This window comes from Gymnoscopelus microlampas (assembly GCF_963454915.1).
Source record: "Gymnoscopelus microlampas genome assembly, chromosome: 4".
Lineage (NCBI taxonomy): Eukaryota > Metazoa > Chordata > Actinopteri > Myctophiformes > Myctophidae > Gymnoscopelus > Gymnoscopelus microlampas.
Window position 1 is genome coordinate 19,447,179 of NC_139941.1, and position 27,164 is coordinate 19,474,342.

The 27,164-nt window shown below is 39.5% G+C and overlaps 1 protein-coding gene across 1 annotated transcript in view; it reads left to right on the forward strand.

The window, feature by feature from the left end:
• adamts3 (ADAM metallopeptidase with thrombospondin type 1 motif, 3) overlaps positions 1-18,159 on the forward strand; it is a 209,088-nt gene extending 190,929 nt beyond the window's left edge. The window contains exons 20-22 of the mRNA XM_084055325.1: positions 9,775-9,982; positions 12,959-13,076; positions 16,649-18,159. Coding sequence (XP_083911451.1) covers positions 9,775-9,982; positions 12,959-13,076; positions 16,649-17,151 — 829 coding nt within the window. The 3' untranslated portion in view covers positions 17,152-18,159. The remainder of the gene's footprint in view (positions 1-9,774; positions 9,983-12,958; positions 13,077-16,648) is intronic.
• The last annotated feature ends 9,005 nt before the right edge of the window (positions 18,160-27,164 follow it).

A 27,164-nucleotide genomic window follows, 5' to 3' on the forward strand; every position in this document is an offset into this window, starting at 1 on the left:
TGATTTCATCACTTGATTTGCCTAAAGAAGGAATATGATATTGACTGGTTAAAATGACTGCTGAGGTGCACTCGAAGGCTTGCAGCAGGCAGAGGCCTTTTGTGGTTTTGCATTTCCTGTAAGTGCGCTGCACCCGCTGCGTACGTGACATACAGCCTGCCTTTATGACTGATCAGTGAGATCAAAGAGACCCAAGATTTGATAGATTTAATGCAAACGTGAATCATTCGATTTTCTCATTTATTTAACCCGATGTTATTAATGATTCAATTTACTCATTCAATTTACTTATTAATGATTACATTTTATTGCTGATAATATGCAGTATAATTGCATTTACTGAATTATCTCAGGTATAAGACACATCTTGGGGGGAATTTAACCCCCCAGTGTGCCCATATATGGCCATGCTGATAATTAGGGTTGTCCGATATTGGCTTTTTTACCGATAACCGATATACCGATATTGTCCAACTCTTAATTACCGATACCAATATCAACCGATACCGATATATGCAGGGATTATTGTGATTAGGGTAAGCTCAAATTTCATATCACACACACCATATACAGTAAGAACTCCTGTAACTTATTTATAAAGCAAAAAAAAAAAAAACGATACCGATATTTTTCCGATATGAATTTTTATGCTAATATCGGCCGATAATATCGGGAGGCCGATAATATCGGACATCCCTACTGATAATGTTGGTGCAAGGTGCAAAGTAAGCGTTTTTTGTGTGTGGGTGGCTGTTGAAAAAGGCACAAAAAGCCACATACAGACACTGACTTCTAAGAATCACGCCTACGTGCACACACGCCTACGAGCACACACACATACACACACACTGACTTCTTTAACTTTCTAAGAATCATCTACGTGCACACCTACATGCACACACATACACACACTCATGTCTGGAGAGCAACATCTATTCATCTTTTTCATCTATTCATCCATATCCGATGACCATGTGACGTATTCGTAAAACATACACAGTTATGTAAAATGTCCTTTTCACAATTGAGAATAAAAGTATAGAACTGAGTCACATCTTAATGACTGCTGTAAACATGACAACAAACAGTCTTACTCATGGTAACAGGTTTCTTTTTTCTTTTTTGAGTTGCAGGTCCAGGCTTTAATTTTATAATGAAAAGCAATGAAAATGATGGTTACCGCCTATCTAATCTTGTATATAAGAAGATAAACAAAGAGCTTAGTGGATATGGAGTGGAGATACGGAGCGGATATGGAGGCCGTCTGGTAATCAGAAGGTCAACCGGTTCGCGTATACTCGTACAGTATACTGTACATGTCTTGTGTCCCTGAGCAAGTCACTTGCATACAGAGCAACAGCTCCCCACATTGGGACCGTCTGAGCAGCAATCAGCTGGGTGAAGTTGAATTGGAATTTCCCCTGCGGGATTAATAAATGTCTACCTTATTACTGCTGCAAGAGTGTGAAATTGATTCACAAATAAAAACAATGGCAACTCTGTATCGGTACACAATCCCTTCTCCAACTGCAGCTTTCTCCCCCTAGGAAGAGCCTCACAAACATTTACACATTGCTCCCTATTTTGGTGCAAGCACACTGGCATGTAGCCTGGTAAAGCCCCTCCCTCCGGAAAATCTCATTTCCATTTGATTTCAGGAAGGAGTCTGGCCTGAAGGCTTCTCTGGGCGTTTCTAGCCCGTTCACCAAATGGACGAGCCTATCAGCGTCGTCGCTCATTTAAAACGCTCTCAAACTTCTTTTTTGAGGCATGGAATTTACTTTTAAGATATCGTTTGGATAGAATTTAGTTGTTTAACTGTGACAGAGCCTATTTAAAATAAAAATTCAGAGGACCGACAGGGGCGGGCAGTGACACGCATGTATCCGAATAAGGCAACCTATTTTGGGCATGGCCGTCTCAAAAGTCCCGTTGCATCACATTAGTCTGGAGGTGGTAAAAATGCACTGGCTGAAGGGGAACACTGCTGATTGGCTGAAGGGGTTGGGTTGTCAGTCAACGGTATTACTCCAGCCCAACTCCAGCCCACAGCCAAAATTGCAGAATGGGCGATCATGCCAGACTCACACCTGAAATAAATTACAAATGAGATTTCCGGAGGGAGGGTTTACCAGGCTAACTGGCATGAGCCATGCAGCAAGCGGGCAAATTGACAGTTCATCCTCACATGCGTACATTTGTTAATTTAGCTCTGAGTCGTGGTGCGCGAGGCGTAGCAGGTGATTTTGCACAATCTCCGTCTAGGTTTCTCCCACTGATTGGCTGACTAGATTACACATCAAATACAAGATGAAGTAGGACAGTGAATGTACTATTATGGAAAATATGAATATCCAGTCAGGGTGAAGTGTTGACAATTTGCTGAAGAATATCCAGGCAGCAAAACAAAACAGCATTACAGATCATAGCCCCAGACCTCCTGGCATGGTCAGCTTTCCATAATATTACTACCCTGAAAACAGGTACTCTTTGGAGAGGTTATAAGTCAAAGGATTTTAAGTTCCTTTCCTTTGTTAAGCCTCAAGGTGAGAAGTATTTGGCAGTGAACTTAAAAGCTATCCCAGGCAGTGGCGTCGTTAGGGGTGGGCTTCGGTGGCTATAGCCACCAATGTTTATCCAATAATTTTATTTATTAAAAAAAAAAAAAAAAAGTTTTTTTTTTTTTTAATTAAATTTTTGAATTATATATCTATCACCCTACCCCTAACCCTAAAACCGAAATAAAGTAACAAAAAACGGGTAAAAAAGTACCCAAATCCGCGAAATCCGCGCAAAAAATCGCGCAAAAACAATATTTTATAGTTCCTTTATACCTCACCTTTTTCACACTTTGGTTGATGCCAGATGAAGATGTGATAATGATGAAATGTCACTATTGTGACATTTCGATAGATAGATGCTGGTTTATATTTATTGACCACTAATGTTAAAAAATAGGCCCATATTTGCATAGTACAGTATGGTGTTTAGACAGATGCTATAGGCACTGTTTACCTGGAATCCTAGTTTCCCTGAGGCACTACATTGTTCTCTTTGCACTCTAGTTACTGTATGTGATTATTATTTACCTAGTTTGTTGATTAGAGTTCATGCTTAATTTCCATATTCTCTGGCACTTGCAAATAGCTCTTTATAAGAACGTCTTCTTGATGCCTAAATCGTATGTTAATTGTATTAGGAAGGAAGAAGGAAGGATAATGCATAATGCAGTAGTACAGACTCATCAACAGCGAAGACAAGCACATTTAGAATCTTAGTCCAAGAATCTAGATATACAGTAATTTAACAGACATGTTAAAGGCCCGAGCTTATTGGCAGTGATGGGATTTACTGCACTCTAGGTATCAGTTAGATTCCTACAAAGGTTTGCAGTTATTTGGTGTGTGGTGCGTATTTTTATGCAGTTTGGCAAATTAAGGTGAGCATGGGAAGTTTATTCTCTTAGAGCAGGGGTCTTGTGTGCTTGTAGATTGGCTATTTTCGGCAAAGAGGTTTGGTGTAAGGGGAAAAGGAGCAAATCAAGTAGCCTACTAAGTATCGAAGGTTTAAGTGTTTAAATGTCTGAAATGAACAAAAAAACATACATTTACACAACACTGATGATAGTCAATGAAGCTACTGTTAATATGAAATCAATTAAAAAGTTGAATCTTGAATGTAGTGGGGGGTCCCTGCTTCATCTCTCTCTCAGCCAGGGGGTCCTTGGGCTGAAAAACGTTGAAGACCCCTGTCTTAGATGGATCAGTGGTCTTGGCCTCAATTTCACACAGGAGCACTCCTAGAAATCCTGAGTACTCTGACACCTGGGCTCCCGGGCCCCCTTATAATATTAGGCTGAGTACAAGTGCTTTATTTTTCAGTACTGACCAATAACGAGTACGAGTGTTTTCTGTAATAGCTTTTTTGGTTGCAACAATTGCAACAATGTTTTAGTATTTTAGCTTTACTGAGCATGATTTTCCTCTTCAAGTAGCATAAACAATGTATACTACCCAATCATTAATTAAATATTATTATTCACCATCAAAGATATAAATTAATGAAATAGACGCTACAGTATAAAATAATAACTTCCCCAGAGCTGGTTTTGTAATCTTTCATTCCTCAACCCCCTCAAATTAATTATTTGTGATGATACACATAAAAGACATCAAAGTCATTGCAATTAATCCATAAATACGATTCAAAGCATGATGTGATACTCATTAACAAGTCCGGTGTGACATATTTTATCTTGTCCAATGTATGGTTGATCTCTCTCCCAAGCTGCAGCCGGCTTGGCTCACGCAGAGCTAATGAAACCAACTGAAATCAATAGATCTGAACTCAGGCTTTAGGGTTATCCTCCTGAATGGAAAAGAACGTCAGTATTCTTTATCAGAGGCCTGTAAATGTGACCTGTGTGCACTTACAGCATACCATTTAAATATGTGAAGCGATTCCTTTGTAAATAATGAAAACATCAATTCGCTGCTCTGCTATCCCATTGCTTTTTGCTATTAACGTCGTTCACACCTTATAGCGTGATCCATTACTGAATGTTGATGCTTTTAAACAGCCACTTCATACACATGAACAGGAATAGACGTGAGCTAACAGGGCCCCAATGGAAACAAGACCGCAAAGACTTTTTTGGTGTTATCCTTTTAGACCAAGTGTTTGACTGTACTCGTGCTGTTTTGCGTTTTTGTCCAATAAAATATTCAATCAATCAAGCTTCTGAAATGAAAAGTTAATTGATTTTAATTAGCATGCTTTTGCAGTCCAAATGGTAGAGTGATATGGCAAATGTGTGCTAAGTAATGTTTTGTCAGATGATTGAAGCCATTTCTGTGGTGCAGTGTTTTGCCACTGTAAACAAGGATTTTCTTTATGTGCAGTGGATGTATGTATATGGATGTATCAGCTGTCTTCTTGTGTTCTGGTTTATTTCTGTTTTCCCTTCAGCATCAAGGCATTATTCTGAGAATTCTGTGCAGTGCCTACAGTGTGGGTAGATTTAGTACTGTATTACCATATCATAATGGTGGTACAGCTAATACGATTTATTTCAGGGATGATATAAGAGGTACATGTAGCTTGCTAAATACAAATAAATGTATTTATTCAGTGCTGAATTAGTCAATTAAAACAATAACTCCCCTATTTACGTGTTGGCTTTGCCTGTTATATAAAAAATAATTGTAATAATAATAATAGTAATAATAATTTTCACATCAGCTGCAATAAAGTACAGTACGCTTATGACATTTCATAAGATGTCATCTATATACGAAAGTTGCATGACCGCCACCAACACACGGTGCTAAACTCATATCAAGCCGCAGTTGGTGTGCTTGTCATTTGTTTTCTGCATAACATTGTCAGGATTGCAGAGTAGATTTTTTAGTATTAATGACCGAAGAGGCAAACCTTACAGCAAGCAGGCAGGAGACAAACAGTTGACATTGTAATAACTATGATGTATTTTATGTGCATCATCACAAATAATTAATTTGAGGGGATTGAGGAATGAAAGATCACAAAACCAGCTCTGGGGAAGTCATTATATTAAACTATAACGTCTAGGGGACGAAATAGGCCATTGCAGTTGCTCAATATTGATTAATTTGACATTTACAATGGCTAGTTTAAAAGTTTCTTAATATTGTTCAGTAATGGGAAGTCCATCATTTTACTAGTCCCCATTGTCAAAGTATCTTACATGTTGTCTCCTATGTATACATTATGTATGTTCTGTTCACCTTTTGTTTTGATGAAACATTTGATAAACAAACACTCCGTGACCATCTCTGATAAATGGTTCAAGGTTGTGCTTTATTGTGTACTCTTATGTACTGTACACTCTTATGTACAGGTACATAAGAGTGCAGGAAATGGATAGGAGTGGGAGGAGTTGTGAGGGATGGGGGTCAGGGTGGGGGTAGCCTGGGCAGCATATCTTTTAGTGTCTATGATCCGGTCGGGAGCGGAAGTAAAAAAAAAAAAAAAGTGGCCGGGTGGGCAGAACCGGAAAGACGTCTCACCCCAAAATAGGTCCGGCCTAATAAAATCCTTGATGCGGCATAGTTTAGCTTATTTTTTAAATGTAAATGTGCGTGCACTATCCGGAGACTATTTAGCGTCTGTATTATCCCACGGGGAAATTCTATTCCATTTAAATAGGGATTGGGTAACCAAAACAAAGCGGCACCGCAAAACTGGATGGGCAGAATCCGGAAAGAGGATTATTTTTTCTTCTTTTTTTTTTCAGTAGGCGTGGCCTAGACCGCATCATATGGGTCTTTAGTAACGCATACCAGGCTTTCCTCCGAGGTGGAAAGACTGGTGACGCGAGGTTAGGGTGGGTGCATAAGTGCTTTACATTCACGCACGCATTCACACACCGAGAGAGGATGGTGTGGTGAACTGTTATGACCCGTGTGTGTGTGACCCAAACGCACAGCAAGGAGGAGGCACTGGAGAAGAGAGAAGCAGGGTCAGTGAATAGATTCACAAGCAGGGAAAGTGCACAGTAACTGCGTAAAGTTAAACTGGCTAGCTCTACAACACTGGAATCTAAGTTTGACTGGCTAGTGGCTATACTTTACCAACCATTGACTGGTGAAGATTTGGCAAATGCAGATAAATTGCTCCAGCCACTGAGGAGAACCGGGCAGAAGAGATTTTGGGCACAGACGCACGCACAGATGACATTTGGGGAAAGAGAAAAACGGGCTCCGGTGTTCCGTGCACATGGTAATGGTCAATGGCTGTGTGCAAATGCAGATCAATTGCTCCAGCCACTGAGGAGAACCGGGCAGAAGAGATTTTGGGCACAGGCGCACGCACAGAGCTTTGTAGAATTATAAGATGATGATGATGAAGGCTCTGTTCCATTTAGTGTAGCACAGTGGTTCCATTTGTACACTCTCAGAGTTACGGGGGTCCTTGGGGTCCATTTGTACACTCTCAGAGTTACACACCGGTAAGGGTCCATTTGGAACCCCCTCAAGGAACCATGAGGGTACCTGGACCACACTTTGAGACCCACTGGTGTAACAGAGTGTTTCCAGTGAGCCAACATGCACAATATCAGCATGGAACAGAGCCTTCATTAGTATCATTGGTAACACCTGTGATGAGGCCTAATATGGCTGCTGTGCATAGAGCCAATTCATGCTGCTCCATGCCACCCAGTGTAGCCCAGCTACCGTTGCTGGCTGTTGCTGCCAGATGTGAGTGCAAGCCATGTGTGTCTGACTTATTACTGAATGTCTCAGAGGGAACAATACGCCTGCATGGGTCCCAAATTCATTCTCAGTCAGATCAATAAATATCTGGAGGTGATAGCCAATGTTCTCACAGCAATTTGATTATATTTTCTATCCACTTCACCAAGTGTGTTTTCCCCCTTTGTGGCTTTATTTAACAACCAATATGCTCTTGTGTAGTCTGTAAATGTACAGCTATCTTGTTTATGAAACCTCATCAAAATTGCCTGCTAAATTCATAAATGAGACGGTACCGTACGGTAGTTGTATTATTGCAATGGTAGGTGTTTACACATATACAAGTTAAATGGGAAGGCAAGACAATTCCTTTCAATTGTTCAATCTAATTTACGTATGTTTATGTTGATAATAAAACACCCAACCAATCTAAATAACAAACATGGCAAATGACATCCAAACATTCATCAGTGTAATGTAAACAGATTATACACAATCCTCAGAGTACAGTGTATGCACGACATTTTTCTAACATTTATTCCATGGCTCAATTGCATTTTTTCTCTATGACAATATACGTAGTGTACAAAAGTACAATGTATTTTTGTTGTCTGACTGAAGCATCAACAGCCTCATTAAAATCCTAAAAAGCATGCATTGTTATGATGAATATTTTCCTTAAGATTGTTGAGCCAAGGGTGCTTAATGCAATTTATTGTCTGGAAGTTGTTTTTATTTATTTGTTTTATTTTTTATTTTTTGGTTCCCATCTGTTTGTGGTCTCTGCACAGTAGCATGGTAATTGCAGCGAGCCGCCCAAGGTGCTTTGATAAAACATGAAGTTTTGCCTACTCTTCCAAACAAACTTATTATTTTGCAGTTTTTTGTTTTGTTTTGTCCATTTCTCAGTCCCATACTTGTTGGAAGAGGGGCAGAGAGAGATTACCTGTTTTTTACGAAAATCAATAATCAGTCATTTTTTTCGTAATGATCTCAAACTATAATGCTCTCCCTCTCAAACTTGTAGTCCTCAGAATTACGAAGTGAATACACGGTTAACATATACTGTACTACATTATATCAACACAATTATCGCAAATGTCTGCAAAGTACTATGGACATATATGGACATATTGAGCATTGATCTTGGCCCTCGTTATCCAACCTCGGATGACGCCGAATGGATGTCAAAATGTAATTAAATAAATGTAACAATTCATTGAACAACTAATCTATTTAATCAATTCTATATATCTTTAATATACAGTATTTGTATAAAATTCACCTTTGGTGGGGGAATCATGAAAAATGTGCTTGTCTTGACTGTTGAGGAATCTGTGCTAACCAGCATCCTTCCTTCTTCCTTCCTAATTCAATCAACATTACAATTTAGGCATCGAGAAGACACTCTTATACAGAGCTTACACCACTGTTGTACCAAAAAAGAGTATAAAATAGGTTAAACAGCAAAAAAATGCTGGCATTTTCTGACAATGTAAACAGGCAGTTGGCAGATAACACTGCAGGTGCTGCTGGCTGACATAACATCTATTATTGCTGGCTGGGTCAGCTAATGTGCTAGATGTACAAAATTGTGCTGCCAGTAATGCAGTCTTATACCTGTAATTGTGAGATACTGTACAGGATATTATTCTTGACCAATCTCCACTGGCTGTTGCAACAGGCATAATGTAGCAGTTTTCTTTTGACTGTAAAGACTTGCTCACTCAGCTGCTCCCAATCTCCTCTTCTCTGTACCAGAGCCGTCTGGGAGAAATGCGGGGCCCGGTGCGAAGTCGCGTGCGCGCGCGATTGTTTTGTTTGTTTTCAATAACTAAAGTTTTCAAATAATTGTAGTGAAGTCAAAAGTACAATATTTGCCACTGAGATGTAGTGGAATAGAAGTATAAAGGACTGCAAGCCAGCCACGAATGCCCTTTCCCTGGCAGAATTGTACTGTAGCTCAACAACTATTGTCAGACATGACGTAAATGGAATGACTCGCAAATTGTTACTTTACGATACTTAATGATTTTGTAAAGTGGAATTCTGGAGAGAATACTACATAGCCTTTAACCCATTAAGACATGGAACTGTGTCATTTTTAGATTTGAGCTAAAAAGCATTATTTTACACTTTAGGCTATTCAAAAATAGCAGATATACAAGCTCATAGTGCGGCACCGAGTGCCGCGCTACGAGCTTGTAGATCTGCTATATTTGAAAATTCGTGAAAATGTGTGCAAATCTTTGAATATATATATTTTTAAAGCGAACATTTTTAACTCAAATCTTTGCTTCTGGGGGTCCCTGGAACAACATATTTTGATGGGGGTCCGTGGCCAAATACATATAATTTTGGGGGTCCTTAACATGAAAAAGATTGAGCACCACTGATATAGAAACATACTGTACGTTTTTCAGAAAACTGTTGGGATTTAGGAGACATGTAGAATCGGCTTCAGGTCTCAATGGGTTAAAATCAACATGTTGTTTTGTATGGTATTGCAATGTAATGTGTCGTTTTCTTTTCTCATGTCTAGATGGATTGCAGATGATTGGGAGCATTGTCCAAAAACCTGCGGCAGCCTTGGCTTTCAGATCCGGACCGTGCGCTGTGTGCATTTCCTCCACGACGGCACCAACCGCTCTGTCCACAGCAAGTACTGCAGCGGGGAGAAACCTGAGAGCCGGAGGCCTTGCAACAGAGTACCGTGTCCTGCACAGTGGAGAACAGGGGCCTGGTCAGAGGTGCTGTAACCACACAATCTCTCCTGTTTACCAGTGGTGGACAGTAACAGAGTACATTTACTTGAGTACTGTACTTAAGTGTTTTTAAGTGTTTGTACTTTACTTGAGTGTTTGTGTTTTTGGATTGTTCACTACATTTTAAAGATAAATATTGTACTTTTGACTGCACTACATCTCTAAGAAGTGAAAAGGTACATTATGAATTAACCACGTAAGGCCTCTTTCAAATAGTGAAAATTGCAGATCTACAAGCTCACAACACTTCACATTGCAATGCGTTGTGAGCTTTAGAGCTGCTTATTATTGAAAGAAAATGTATACATTAATGCATTGATAATTTAATATTAAATAATGCAATTTGTAATTTGAATACTTTTTAATAACTTTTAACAGCATGTACTCCAGTACTTTAACTCAAGTTCAAATTTGACGGAGCAACTTTTCACTTTCAGTTGATTATCTAGACTTTCACACTTACTGTAAGTACTAGGGTTGAGTTCTTTGTCCACCACTGCTGTTCACCACTGTGTCTTACTACTTTACTTTATCTTGCTTTTTAAGTTTTTATTTTGTACTCTTATTTATTTCCTTTAATTGGGTTCATTATTATGTTAAATGCCTGTACCCTCTCACTCTCATAAGCTATTAATATGCTTTTAAAATATTAATATTCTACACGCAATTATCTGATACAAGGACGTTGTGTATGGGAACAAGACAGACTGACATTAGTGCAGTTAAGGGACTAATTGCCCCAATTCTGAGTGATTCAAGTTCATGTGGAATGCATAATTTATCCATTTTCCTCATTTTATGTGTGCTGCATTTGCATGAAGTCACACAGATTTATGGATTAATTGATTCAGTCACAGCTGTTTAGTGTGACAATGAAAAGTCAAGTCAATTAGTAAGTCCACAAGCTGCTGCTTGCTTCCACTTTTTTATGGCAAAATCACAGATCAAGGTTTTGATCGCCAGGCCCAATATCCCTTTTGGATTTTGGGTTGCTTAAAATAAAAAATAAAAACAGTACTTGGATCACTTTGAGATCCAGACTGTAAGAAATATAATATCTTAAACACCCCAAATCCAAATCTAATCCACTCGGATAGGGATCAAACGTTTTTTACCTCTTGGCCCAATTGATGATAAATGATTATACTGATGAAGATCCTCTGACTCACCTTTCAATGATTGTTGAGAAGCCACTGGAGCATCTCTGTCATTTTTAGATTTCTTTGGCTATTTTTGAAAAAAGCAAACATTTGTACCTCAAATCTTTGCTTCTGGGAGCCCCTGGAACAAAATATTTTACAAATGTTCACTTTAAAAAATATATATTCAAAGATTTGCGCAAGATTGTTCACGATTTAAAAAAAACAAATAGCAGACAAGCTCATAGCGCGGCACTCGGTACCGCACTATGAGTTTGTATATCTGCTATTTTTGAATAGCCAAAGAAATCTAAAATGACACAGATGCGTTCCCGGATTGAATGGGTTAAGGTGCTAGGTACAACAAGTAATGACAAGTCATTACTTAATGACTTGTCATTAAGTAATTGTAAGTAATGACAAGTAATGACTTGTCATTACTTGTACCTAGCACCTTAATAAAAGAGGCCTGAACTGTCCGAGCTGTTCCAGTGTGTTCTCTACAATAGCTGTAGTCCTGCTCCTGTGACTCACCGGGCTTGCCTCGTTTGGCTGAGGCGTGGCAGTAGACTCCCTTTCTTCCCACCTTTCAATGAGTCAAGCTTGTCTTTGCCTTCAGTGTATAAAGCAAAGCATCGAATTGGACAGTGGAAATACCATGGTAATGGTACCGTGCTTATTAACAACTCATTCACTGCCAGAATAAAAAAATTAAAAAATCATCCACTGCCAGCGATTTTTCAATTTTCTTACCTTTTTCAAGTAATCACCATTATGATAGATCCCCTGATGGTTGCTAATCCCGGAGGGTTTCACTGTGCTTCCGTGAAAAAAATAAAAATGTCATCGCGACCTCCCGTTGACTTTTATACGCCTTTGAAAATGTCTCGGCCAAAAAATATATTTGTTTTAAAAGAATAATAATAATTACGTTTTTGGCAGTGAATAAGTTAACATTAACCAGTTAAAGCTACCCTACGTAACTTTTAGATGTTATTTTGACCAATCTGTATGGTGCCGTATCTTAACACATACAACTAACAGAATTGTTGTGGTTGTATTTGCTCTCCCTGCTCTTCTATTGAGAATTGTTTGATCCTGTGGTAGGGTCTGACCACTATCAGTTGACAGATGGTAGTGCCTGAAGGTCACATTTTTATTTCTCCCCTGAACAAGCAAAGCCGGCATGAAAATGACAGAGCGCAACTTTGAGCTCTATTTTATACTTTTCAAAAATAGCCGATGTCGCAAGATTAGAAGGCTGGCTTCTAATGAGCAGTCAGTCAATGTAATCTGGTATCTTGTCAGATACTGTATCTATGTGCTACCAGCTTACCATTAAAGATACAGTAAGTGATATTTGTGTTGTTGAAATAAGTGAGCACTGTGCTGATAGAGCCTGCCTGCTTACTGACCTTCAGGTCAAAATTTGTGTCGAACCAGAAAGAGGATATAAATGTCTCAAAAGAAGAGACCAAATACAACCAATCACCCCAACTGTATAAGTTATATTGTATTAATATACTTTACCTTTACAGATTGGACAAATAACATTTTATTCACTAAAGAAAGAGTTACATAGTACAGTTTTAAATAGCTCTATATTCCCATATTGCTATAGAGTGCTTGTTCAGTATCAGGGGTCTCCGCAGCTCTTTACATGTTCAGGGCGGGATGTCAATCAATATAGAACTTAACAAAACCACCTTTCCCAAAAATATAACTTTCATTTGGTTATGTTTGCTTATACGTGCCAAGAAGATTGTTGACATTTATTTACCTAAGCTATTATGCTTAAGCTTGTGTTTGGATTCTTCTGTAGTGCTCGGTATCCTGTGGAGATGGGATAGAGAGACGTCTGGTCACTTGCCGGATTGGAGATCATTGCAGTGGGGACAAACCAGATGCCATGAGACCATGCAGACCAGGACCGTGTCACGGTAAGCCTGATCCCCCAGTGTTTTTATTTATCTATTAGACCCCCATCTACACTGTAAAATCCTCAGTGTTTATATAACTCTGAGAGTGTACAAATGGAACCAAATAGACCAGGGGCGCCGATTTATGTCCGCGAGCGAAAATGTGCGGTTATTTTCCGGGTTTGTTACCTTTTTTTTTTTTTTTACTTAAATGCGGTTAATTTGGTACAGAAAATGTACTCCATGAAGTGACGATATCGGAGTTTTTTTCTTTTTCTTTGTTTGTGATGAGTTTGTGATGGGTGCTCGTCATGTCCCCTGGGTGCTTTAGCCCCGAGGCACCCACAGTATCGGCGTCCTTGAAATGGACCCACTTGTACACTCTCATTCATTTCATCATTGGGGTTACAGCATGTGCTGTAGTACAAAGAAAAAGGCTTAACACAATGAGATTCAGTCCATGGCTATCTACACTTACCCTTACACTTCACTATGAACAGCCCTAATTCTCCATACTCAATTTTGTGTATTCATTATAAAAGCCTAGCTCCTACCTAGAGCCTTGCTCTACAATGTATTTAATTACACAATTTTGCACAGACAAGATGCAGGAACTCATCTCATACATATTGGAACGAGGGTAAACAAGGCTCAAGAAGTCCACTCTGCAATTCAATTCACATTTAGTACCCACTCAAGAACAATCTTCGGTGACCAGCTTTGGTGAATTGGTTATTTTATGCCTATTCTTGCATTACAAATCGTTTTATAACAATCCTGTTACGCTTAAAAGCCAGGCTGTCAATGCTTATGTTCCAGCATATTATAGTGTTCCTTAAATCCAGGGAACTTGGAGTTGTTACGTAAATGGACTGCATCTATGTAGTGCATTTATCCAAAGCTCTTTACACTGTATTTCACATCCATTCACACACACACCTATGGCAGACGAAACCATGCAATGTCTTGTTCGAGGACACTTTGACATGCAGCCAGGAGGAGAATCGAAATGTCAACCTTCCAAGACCTTGTGAGCCACTGCTGCCCATTGGTTACATAGCTAACATACGATTTTCAAAAGCTATTGCTGAAGCTTGAGGCTTTCAGGTGTAACAAAGCCATTATTCATGAATCATGTCAGGGTTTGTCAAACTCATTTGAAGTCACAGGCTGGATAGGTCAAAATGTGTCTAATCCGGGCCATATTACTTTTTATCTGTGCACAAATGCGTGCATGCTCCTGCTCCCAACGCTGAAAGGCACGAGTTATGTCAGTAATATTCTGTCACATTATACGCTACATGATGGATTGAATACTTAGGCTTCTGATTTGTTCTAGGACTAATAATGGGAATATGAAAACTATTATACATTTCATATTTTATCAGGCGTGTACAGGACATGTTTTTGCCTGCAGTGGCCTCTCAGCGCGCCTATGGTGTGCATTGTGTATTCTATGTCGGAGTGAGTGTCCATATGGCGCTGTTAGTAGGAGTCATGTCAGCATAATACCTTATATTGGAAAAGACCGCAAGGTCGAAACGTTGTATATTGCTGCTGTGCTGTGAATAAAATTGGAGCTTTTAAAGTGAGTTGCGAGCCCCCTTCTTGTTTAGCATAATACCTTCCCACATATTTCCAAACATGTACATTTTGATCATACCATTTTTTATGATTTTTATGATCAAACCTCATTCACGTTTCATCAATGAGGTTGAATGTGAGGGCATTGCTGCTTACATACATTCCATACATTGATGCTCCCCATTTCTTCTGTAGTGACCGTTTTTGGCCTCTTACGTACAGTATGTAGCGGTTAATCACTGTATCCAACCTTGAAACTCATATGTCAGTTTGGTCCATATGGTGGCCATGACAAGGTGGCCACGGCATTCACCAGTAAGTGGCAGTATGCAATGACCGTATGCGGCCAATTCGGCCAAGTCTGTAATATATTTGTTGTGGCCTTGTATGTTAACATTAAGCATATTTACAGTAAGTGCTCTGTTACACCCACCAAAAATGCATGATCATGAAGCTTGTTCAGGAATAGTCTAATTTCTGCAAGTAGGCTAATTGAACTTAACATTTGGGCACAGCCCCTGGACTTCAGTCTGGTAGGATAGGCCATGTCCAATAGGCTATTATAAGAGCATCTAACTTGGCTCTAAAAAAGGTTTACCGATTTGATCACTACCGGGGGTAACCACCATGCCAGCTTGTGGTGGACATTTTTGTCAACATTAGATATTTGCCACGGACATACAAAATAAGTGTATACGACGTCACACTGATAAGAACCAGTCTGTGTGCGCAGGCCGGCACCAAATGAAACCCATTCTGTCATGTCTCGCTAGGACGCGCCTCACTAGCCAACACACAAGAGGAGGTTGAATGTGCTGAAACCAGCGCACCCCGAAACAATATGTTGGGAATTGATTGCATGAAACAATCACCTGTGCGTCCAGTCTCGATGTTGGTAAACAAATAATTGGTCTATAGGGAAGGCTAATATTAGACCAACTATTATAGGCTATTTGTTTTAAGGACCAGGACAATGTGTAATGGAAATAACAGCAATTATATGCACTTACTGTCAACAATGCACAGCTAATAATGCAAACACCTCGTTGGGTTGATTTAATGTGGGAAGAATGGACCCAAGTTACGAGAACAAAGAGCAAGCTCTCGCACATCCCATACACAAAAGAAACGGCACTATTCATGGATCAATAGTCGACATTGAGCAGCGACAATATTAATTTCATTAGACTATGTGCACAGTAGCCGCAGCTGCAGTAGCTACATATACAGTACGTAAGGCTTACTGTAGCCTATCTGCCACCCCTGCTACATATTTTAGAATGATAGTATTATGCATGAATGAAATCGGTGTCCTACTGTATACCTATTACGAAGAACCATTAAGCTTTCTCTCGATTCATGAAAGCTGTCATCAGCTTTACTTGTCCAGTTCTGCCCTCCTTTGCTTTGGTAACAAACAGCTACTTCCCAACAGATGACACCAGTTTTTGCTCTTTTCTTGCACCATTTTTCACCGTGGTCATCTGACCACACCAAATACACTCATTAAATCTATTGTCTCTGAAAAAAGTCTTTCTCCCACAACGTATTGAAAGCAGGTTTTGCCATTTTCAGGAAATTAAGGAGGCTAGTAGCAAACCTTTCTTTCTCAAAATCAGAAATTTGCCACAGACATGGGCACGACTTGCCATATCAGTGTATGGCGTTGTCCATTTTGCCGTTGTCCATTTTCCGTCTTTTGCCTCATAGTACCTCAGCCCCAGCTCCACAAACTCTGTGATGGACAGCCATAGATGAATCTACACCACAAATACACATTGCCACGTCGGTACTCTCAATTGCAAAAGAGAAGGCAACGTGTTGTATCATAGTGTGTGATACATACTGTGTGATTCAGCCCATATACAGTACTGAGTCGTTGTAATGAGTTCTCTGCTTGTGAATAATGACTTTTGATTCCATTTTCAAGGCTATCTCGTATTGCTTTTCAATGCTTTGTGAGACGCGCGGATGTGACACTCTTTTGTGTTCTTTCTTTGACTTGACAGACGAGCCATGTAATGGAGACAAATCCATCTTCTGCCAAATGGAGGTGTTGGCGCGGTACTGCTCCATTCCGGGTTACAACAAGCTATGCTGTGACTCCTGCACCAAGCGCGGCGGCGTCCTCTCTCTGCTCTCCGAGGCAGCCGAGATGGAGGATCAGGTTCGCTTCGGCTCGGCCTCCCAGCTTTTAGAGACACTGACCGCCTCTATGGAGGCCAACGGCACCCGGAGCGGTAGGCGTGTTAACGGCAAAGGGTCCGCGACCCCCGGCAACGCCTCGAAACACAAGGCCACGCCCGCCCCGCTGAGGAAAAGCCCGTCGTCACAGACGAGCAACTCGCAAAGGCGCATCCCGCAGCACGTGAATGGCAGGAGTCTGCCCGCCATGGCGCCGTCATCCTTGGCGGTCTGGCCTGAACGTCAGGCAGATACTACTGTGGGTCAAAGGTCGGGCAGCGCGACGGAGAGTAGTCGGCCGGCGGCCTTTTCCGAGGTCGAGAGATGAGTAACGATATTAACCACTTGAACCCTAGCGTCCCTATTCTGGGCGTGTCACAGTAGGCGAAGGTTCTGAGGGAAATAGCAGATCTACAAGCTCACAAGCTTGAGCTTGTAGATCGGCTATTTTTGGCGGTGAGAGATTCGGTGTATAGCAGCGGTTCCCAACCTTTTCTGGATCGGGGCCCACTTGAAAAGCATCGGTGGCCCACCCATCTGAACACTTACATGAAGCTGAATGGCTGCCGTGTCAAGTGGTCAGATGGGTGGGCCGTGTGCATTTTCAGAGCACGTTTATTTTATTGATCAATCAATCAATTGTGTTCCAGCTTGGATGAATGAAAATAACATGGATAGTATACTTTACGTCATCGGTATCAAAATGAAAACCAATTTTTCAAGGTTTGAAAGAAAAAAATACCATGACTGTTTTTGGTCCATTTTTTTATATTAATATTATAATATAATATTAATGTAAAAAAAATTAGACCTAAAAAAAACATTTAAAATAAATAGACATGATAATATTATTATCATTAAAATCGTGTTGTTTTGCCACCAGTAAGCCCCGGACCACAGATTTGGGAATCGCTGGTGTAGAGGGAGCGGTCCAAGTATAGACCCCTGGGGGACCCCGGTCAACACAGTATATATACAGTAGGGTTTAAGTGGTTAACCCATCAGGACAATAATGTACAGCAGATATCCAGCATCACCCTGCATTATTTCACTTCACCACAACCAAGGGAGAGAGAGAGAGACAGAGAGAGCGAGCAAGAGATGATGATGAGATAAAGAGCAAGAGAGGAAGAAAAGTGCTGGTTCACTTTGATTTTAGTGTCTCCACTCCCCCCATTCCCTGCCATTTATTTGAGCTGTCTCTGTCATCCTACAGTAAGCTGCGTAGGAATTTGGAGAGCGAAGTGCTGTTTTGTTTTAGTTTCACGCTTTTCATGATCTAGATTGACGGTTTAACCCATACAATCCGGGAATGCATCTCTGTCATTTTAGATTTCTTTGGGCTATTCAAAAAAAGCAGATCAACTTGTTGATCTGCTTTTTTTGAAAAATCATGAAAATGTGTGCAAATCTTTACAAATGGCTTCTAAATCCTAACAGTTCTTTGAAAAAACTTATGTTGTTATATCAGTGGTTCTCAAACTTTTTCATGTCAAGGACCCCCAAAATGATCTGTTTTTGGCCGCCGAACCCCATCAAAATATGTTGTTCCGGGGACCCCAGAAGCAAAGATTTGAGTTAAAAACGTTTTTTTTTCAAAAAAGATTTGCACAATGTTCAAGATGTTTCAAAAATAGCCAAAGTTTAGAATAATGGTTATAGCTCAAATCTAAAATGACACAGATGCGTTCCCAGATTGAATGGGTTAAAGTTGTGGAAGATTTCAGTCATATCGGATGAAGAGTGAAAGAACCTCACTCCTTTTAGGCAATGGTTGCAGGGTGCCCAGATTATTTGGAACGTCTTCATATTCAACAGACCCTTTTCACAGTAGCTATTTTGTTTTGTTTTACAAGTGAACGCAGCTGAATGAAATAACGTTATTTGTGGCTATGTTTTATTTAGGTGTTTCTGTGTGCCAGCATGATACATAACTGTACAAGTGTTGTCCATGTTGACGTACAGTTAACACTTGGGTGAAACACACCAGCATCTATTATTACTACCTTAAGCTGTGTTTGCCTGTCAAAATAAATGTCTACTGTGAAAAGGGTCTATGGGGGTCTATGTAATAAAAACAAAGATCATGTTATTTATCTAGGACTTTAGACTCTGGCCTTTAACCACTTGAACCCTAGCATCCCTATTCTGGGGCTAACATAATAAATAGCACATGATAAATAGCAGAAAAGTAAATATTATAAATAGAAAATAGTCCATCTACATCTACAACACTTCACAACGTGTCGCGTTGTGAAGTGTTGTGAGCTTATAGATCGGCTATTTACGGCAAAGATATTTAGAGTAGATTGAAAACAGGTGAGGGCTTATTTTAGAGCCCTTGGGAATCCGGTCAACTAAGTATAGGGTTTAAGTGGTCAAGGTGTGTCTCCACAGGCTATGAATCACATAGGCGTTTAGGTAATAATGCAATAGAACTAGCCAACAAGCAAGTCTATGTTTCCAAGCCAGCATTGAATCATATCCCTGCAAACAATGCTTTAATAATGTTGGCATACTGTAGATGGCTTTTATTTGAAGGCTGTTTCTCCTGTTTGCCTCTGTGGGGGATCTTTTGTTGGTGAAACGTCCATCAAACGTATTTATTTATGTCACTTTAATGTACATCTATTTGATTTAAAGCCAAGCTGAATTCTCAGATGTACACTGAAGTGGTACAAAGAGAATATAAACAATCTAGTAATTATGGCTGTAGAGATCCCTGCATACTAATTGATTTGATATAAACACACTAAATATTTTGGACACCGTACAAAAAAAAGAGTTGTTCTTAAATTGTTCATCTGGCCTGCTGAAAGGACCCTTGGATTAAAACTGACAGTTTGCCATTTAACCTACTAGTTATTGTGTAACTGTAAGCCTAAAATAATATATAAAAAACGAATCAAGCTGAAGCAAACTTTTGGAAAAAGCTTCATGTCCAAATCCCTATGGAGCTCACTTTGTTGGGATTTTAATAGGCTTCCAACACTTTATGTGGTGATGGAATGAAGCCGGACATTATGTAATATCGCTAACCATAGGACGATGGTTCTAGTTGTATAGAATTTCTTTTATATCCGGCAATGTTCGTTTACTGGCACTCTTCAGTTTCTATGGAAAACTATAGATATTTATAAAGGTTCCTGTAAATACTGTACATGAAAAATATCAGTATTATTTTTAAGAAGGCAAGCTGAGGATATTTGAAACATTCAACAACCATTGCATGAATCGGCGTGACAAAGAGGTGCTTGACAATAAGTTTACGCTTTTCACAGCCATGTAGGATGTGTGTGTATTGTATGCATCACAATGAATGTTCATTGTGTGACACTCATAGAGTTTTGTGCGTAGAATCATGTAGCAGTCCTAAGTCTATATTGGTGCCTGATAATGGAGTTACTGTATTCAGTAAGAATAATGTATATTCACTTCAACTGTGCCTTGATTTCAAGCCAGTTTTCAAACTATAATGTGTAGCTAAAGTACAGTAAGCCTCATTGTACGCCTCATTGTAAGCAGATGGAGCTGGACTTTCAGAGTTTTTGTGGAAGATGTTTTTCCCCCAAAGTATTGTTGTTCTCGTTGTTGTTTTTTGTTGTTTTTCTAAATGGCTTTTACAGTGAAAGAAGATGATTCAGAGGAGAGAGGGAGAGAGCTATTTATTGAAAAAAGGATTTCTTCACAACCACATGCATCTGACTGCAATAGCAAAGACACAGTTTTGTGTTTCAGCAACGTTATAGCGTGCAACTATCCACACTCACTCCTGTGTGCCAATGTATAGTACTTGTATATAGCATTGAGTACAAAAAATATTTATTGAAAGTAAAAAAATAAAAAATAAGAATTTTTATGTGCAGTGCCACCTGGTCACTACCTTTGACATTTTATATACGTAACTGACGCCATATTTCAGCCACACTTTCAATGTGATTGTTGGATTGCTACGTAAAAACAAAATAACAATAAAAAAAAGAAACAGTAGAGTAGAAATGACATTGTTTTTTGCAAACAATTAGATGTAAATATACATGCTCAATTTTGAGATGTACTGTACTTTTGTCAGAAAGCTGTCTTTTCACAGCTGTTTTGTAGAATTCCCTAACGAAGCTGTGACCATCACAGCAATGTATTTAACTGTCAATTCTCCTATTTTTATCAATAAACCCTGAATAGTGGTATTTTAGCACCAGTAAATCAAGTCTAGTTTTGTTTTGTTTAATTTTTGTTTTTGTTTTTTGATGCTGCGTGTAGTTGTCAAATGTTGCCTAACCATTTTACCCTTTTCTCCCCAGTTTTGTTCATGTCCTTTACTTGCTGCCTATAAAACATTGCTGCTAATGTTATACTAAGCTTGTAAAGATGAATATAGGATAGTTTTAGATGATACATTGACAATCCCTGAGCCTCAGACAGATATTACTGCATAGGATATAACATGTACTGTATCTATACCCCTGCGCTATCCATGGCTATAAGCAATAAGAATCTCTTGCCTAGTGGTTCGTTCTCTTCTCTAATTGCTTTTCTGTGTATTTGTGTAGATTGAAGTGTACACTACTGATGCTGTTTGTTGTAATAGGGAGCACATAGCAAATAAAGATTGAATTAACTACATTGACGTCTTTTCTGTTTATATGTAGATTCTTTAAGGTGCTCTCTACTATTAACCCATCTAATTGCAATTTATATTGTGTGTCAGTAGAGAGGGGCAAAAATACATCAAAAAGTATTATGATACAAGTTACAATACTGGGTCAAAAATGTATTACAATACAAATTTAGGGTCTGAGAAATTTATTTGAGATACAAAATAATACGTATTTTGGAAAATCCATTTTATAAAAACTGATGCAATGATTAGTCAATTCATAGATTAATTCCAAATATTACATTAATTGCCTTTGTCAAAATTTCTAAGAATAAATAAAAACAGTGTTTTTCATGGTGTTTGGAGCAGGCAGACAAAATGTTTACTACTGTGTGAGAGCGCAGGCCAGATTGACCTGGTTATCGTCAAAAGCTAGACAAGAACTATGGCATGAGACTGAATACACAATCCTACTGCCTGTACAGGCGTAGAGCTGCCTCTACGCCTGTACTTCACAGACAAGGTCTTATTATTTCGGATTTAACTTTCGTTTCGGTGGTGACCAACTTTCGTTTCGGTAGTTTGATTACAAAATGTAAGTTGTGTAAAAAATAATCTGACTATACTAAGTTGTTATTTGTTTGTTTAAGTCAGGCTATACTCTACTCAGAGTCATAAGTTTACAAAATGTACTAAAGTACAGTGAACGTCTGTGCGGTTTGTCTTCATCACTGAAAATAACGTACATGTAAACTGATGTCATGTGCAGTTGGGGTGAAGAAACACAACCATTTCACTCCTAATAATACCTATTTGATTTGACATCCTGACTTGCTGCTGTAGCTGAGGCTTGAACCTGTTACCTGCAGCTCACTAGTCAGTGACTCTATCCATTCACCTACAGCTGTTTCCTTGGAATCTGTGGTTCTGAAACGTTTTGTTGTCAACCCCCCAAATTGACATGTATTTGGGCAGTGGACCCCAATGTGAAAAGATGTAGTCTCAGGGCCCCCCATGAAAAAGATTTATATTTATGCTGTAACACATTTTTTAAAAGTTATTTGTCTTGTTTGTTGTTCAAGTCAAAGCACCAGGAAGGCTGTACTTGTCAGCCATCTGTTAGCTCAATGGGTTGAGACGCAGTATTCATGATCCAGAGGCCATGAGTTCAAATCCCATTGATGTCTTTCTATGATTCTTTCCTTTGCAGACTGGCTTCCAGAAGATCAACTGAAAACTACCAGGAAGGCTATATTTGTCATCCAACTGTTAGCTCAATGGGTTGAGACGCAGTATAGATGATCCAGAGGCCATGAGTTCAAATCCCATTGATGTCTTTCCTATGATTCTTTCCTTTGCAGACTGGCTTCCAGAAGATCAACTGATAACTACCAGGAAGGCTGTACTTGTCAGCCATCTGTTAGCTCAATGGGTTGAGACGCAGTATTCATGATCCAGAGGCCATGAGTTCAAATCCCATTGATGTCTTTCCTATGATTCTTTCCTTTGCAGACTGGCTTCCAGAAGATCAACTGAAAACTACCAGGAAGGCTGTACTTGTCAGCCATCTGTTAACTCAATGGGTTGAGACGCAGTATACATGATCCAGAGGCCATGAGTTCAAATCCCACTGGTGTCTTTACTGTGATGCTTCCCTTTGCAGACTAACTTCTAGAAAAACAAGTTAAAACCACCAGAAAACCTGTAACTCTCAGCCAACAGCATAGCTCAACTGGTAGAGCGTCTGTCCAATAACATGACTTTACTTGAGTGGGTTCGATTCCCACTCGAGTCAAGTGTCCCCGGTAACTTGGGGCAACGGATAAATTGACTGATATCCTTAGTGATGCTTCCCTTTGCAGACTAACTTCTAGAAAAACAAGTTAAAACCACCAGGAAACCTGTAACTCTCAGCCAACAGCATAGCTCAACTGGTAGAGCGTCTGTCCAATAACCTGACTTGACTTGACTTGAGTGGGTTCGATTCCCACTCGAGTCAAGTGTCCCCGGTAACTTGGGGTAACGGATAAATTGACTGATATCCTTAGTGATGCTTCCCTTTGCAGACTAACTTCTAGAAAAACAAGTTAAAACCACCAGTGGGAATCGAACCCAGGACCGCTCGGTCCTGGGTTGTACTGGATTTGAACCAACACACTCCTACAAGTTATTCTACGGATATCAGTCAATTTATCCGTTGCCCCAAGTTACCTGGGACACTTGACTCGAGTGGGAATCGAACCCACTCAAGTCAAGTCATGTTATTGGACAGACGCTCTACCAGTCGAGCTATGCTGTTGGCTGAGAGTTACAGGTTTCCTGGTGGTTTTAACTTGTTTTCTAGAAGTTAGTCTGCAAAGGGAAGCATCACTAAGGATATCAGTCAATTTATCCGTTGCCCCAAGATACCGGGGACACTTGACTCAAGTGGGAATCGAACCCACTCAAGTCAAGTCAAGTCATGTTATTGGACAGACGCTCTACCAGTTGAGCTATGCTGTAGGCTGAGAGTTACAGGTTTCCTGGTGGTTTTAACTTGTTTTTCTAGAAGTTAGTCTGCAAAGGGAAGCATCACTAAGGATATCAGTCAATTTATCCGTTACCCCAAGTTACCGGGGACACTTGACTCGAGTGGGAATCTAACCCACTCAAGTCAAGTCAAGTCATGTTATTGGACAGACGCTCTACCAGTTGAGCTATGCTGTTGGCTGAGAGTTACAGGTTTCCTGGTGGTTTTAACTTGTTTTTCTAGAAGTTAGTCTGCAAAGGGAAGCATCACTAAGGATATCAGTCAATGTATCCGTTGCCCCAAGTTACCGGGGACACTTGACTCGAGTGGGAATCGAACCCACTCAAGTAAAGTCAAGTCATGTTATTGGACAGACGCTCTACCAGTTGAGCTATGCTGTTGGCTGAGAGTTACAGGTTTTCTGGTGGTTTTAACTTGTTTTTCTAGAAGTTAGTCTGCAAAGGGAAGCATCACAGTAAAGACACCAGTGGGATTTGAACTCATGGCCTCTGGATCATGTATACTGCGTCTCAACCCATTGAGTTAACAGATGGCTGACAAGTACAGTCTTCCTGGTAGTTTTCAGTTGATCTTCTGGAAGCCAGTCTGCAAAGGAAAGAATCATAGGAAAGACATCAATGGGATTTGAACTCATGGCCTCTGGATCATGAATACTGCGTCTCAACCCATTGAGCTAACAGATGGCTGACAAGTATAGCCTTCCTGGTAGTTATCAGTTGATCTTCTGGAAGCCAGTCTGCAAAGGAAAGAACCATAGGAAAGACATCAATGGGATTTGAACTCATGGCCTCTGGATCATGTATACTGCGTCTCAACCCATTGAGCTAACAGTTGGATGACAAATATAGCCTTCCTGGTAGTTTTCAGTTGATCTTCTGGAAGCCAGTCTGCAAAGGAAAGAATCATAGGAAAGACATCAATGGGATTTGAACTCATGGCCTCTGGATCATGAATACTGCGTCTCAACCCATTGAGCTAACAGATGGCTGACAAGTACAGCCTTCCTGGTGCTTTGACTTGAACAACAAACAAGACAAATAACTTTAAAAAGAATGTGTTACAGCATAAATATAAATCTTTTTCATGGGGGGCCCTGACACTACATCTTTTCACATTGGGGTCCACTGCCCAAATACATGTCAATTTGGGGGGTTGACAACAAAACGTTTCAGAACCACAGATTCCAAGGAAACAGCTGTAGGTGAATGGATAGAGTCACTGACTAGTGAGCTGCATGTAACAGGTTCAAGCCTCAGCTACAGCAGCAAGTCAGGATGTCAAATCAAATAGGTATTATTAGGAGTGAAATGGTTGTGTTTCTTCACCCCAACTGCACATGACATCAGTTTACATGTACGTTATTTTCAGTGATGAAGACAAACCGCACAGACGTTCACTGTACTTTAGTACATTTTGTAAACTTATGACTCTGAGTAGAGTATAGCCTGACTTAAACAAACAAATAACAACTTAGTATAGTCAGATTATTTTTTACACAACTTACATTTTGTAATCAAACTACCGAAACGAAAGTTGGTCACCACCGAAACGAAAGTTAAATCCGAAATAATCACTAAGTGTGGAGGCCAAAATCGTCCCCCCAAAAACCTGTTAGGAGTACGTTTCAGGCAATTTAGAGTTGATTGGTAGTACTTTGTAGTGACTTTTTTGGTCCCTAACACCAAAAATGGTTTACATACTCTTTACGAATGTCTTACGCATCATTTGCTTAACATGAATGATAATTCTAGTAATTGTTTGGTGTCTGCATTCATGAAAGCCAGGTAGTTTGCAACAGGTAAGTAGAAAGTCCACATTAACAGACAGTCATAAATGATGAACTGTCTTCACTTTACTGTAGGGCACATAATAACATGTACAAAGGATTTATAGATATTTTAGGAATGTTTTACAAAGCATGTTAAACATGAACAAACACATTAACAGACAGTTGTAAATGATGAACTGTCTTCACTTTACTATAGGGCACATAATAACATGTACTAAGGATTTATAGATACTTTAGGAATGTTTAACAAAGCATATGTTAAACATGAACAAGCTACCAATAGCTTGTATATATTATGTAACATCAGTTACAAATGATTTAATAATCATTTACAGATGTATTATACATGGCTTATTCATGAATAGTTACTAATACCTTTATAGATGATTTGTAACCGTAGTTATAAAGGTTTTAGTAATAATTTACGAATGTCAATAAACAGGTTGTTAATTATTTGTTAATAGTCTACAAACTGCTTATAAACGTTTATAAATGCTTTAGAATGGGTCGTTACAAATGATTTAATAATCTTTTACAGATGTATATAAATGGCTTATTCATGAATAGTTCACTACTTACTAATACTTTACAAATGATTTGTAAGTGTAGTTATAAAGGTTTTAGTAATCATTTACGAATGTCAACAAACAGGTTGTTAATGATTTGTTAATAGTTTACAAACTACTTATAAACGTTTATAAATGCTTTATAACGGGTCATTATTGTAAAGTGCTACCTAAATAGGTAGTGCTACCTAATTAGAGTGCTACCTAAATAGGTAGCACTCTAACCCATACTTTTAAAACCCCACCTAGCCTAACCTATAACAAATCAAAATTACAATTGTTCCCTAATCTAATCTAATTTCCCTAATGATGCGAAGCCTGCGTAGCTAGTTCAGGCAGGCAACTCAAGGCAGCATGCCAACCTGTTCAGGTGACCAGTCACATGCTCTCTTCTCCTGATCTGGGAGGCTATTTAATCTTCTCTGCCTACCTGTCATTCTGGCTTCTCTCCTGGCTGTGCTGCTGTTGCTGCCTCACTGTCTGCTGCTGACCGTCAATTTTGCAATCCCACCGCCTCCCGGGCATCCACCTGTAGGCTTTGTTTCTAGATTCCCCTTGGGGGTCTTAATTCATTCCCTGTAATTCTATTTGGCATGTAACATTAATTAAAATGTTCATGCTTACAGGGAATGAATAGATACAGAGCCTTGACGCCAAACTATGCGTCATATATCTATGCTCAATTATGCTCAATAAAAATGTATTCTAAAATCATCTAAGAGTTGCCTGACTGAAACCTAGTCTAAATCTAAAAGGTTGTTGGTCTTTCAAAAAGCTGGCGCTGGTCGTCGGAAACAAAATCCACAATGGGGTTATGGTTGGATTTAGAGTGACTCAAATCAAGTACAATTCCTTTAGC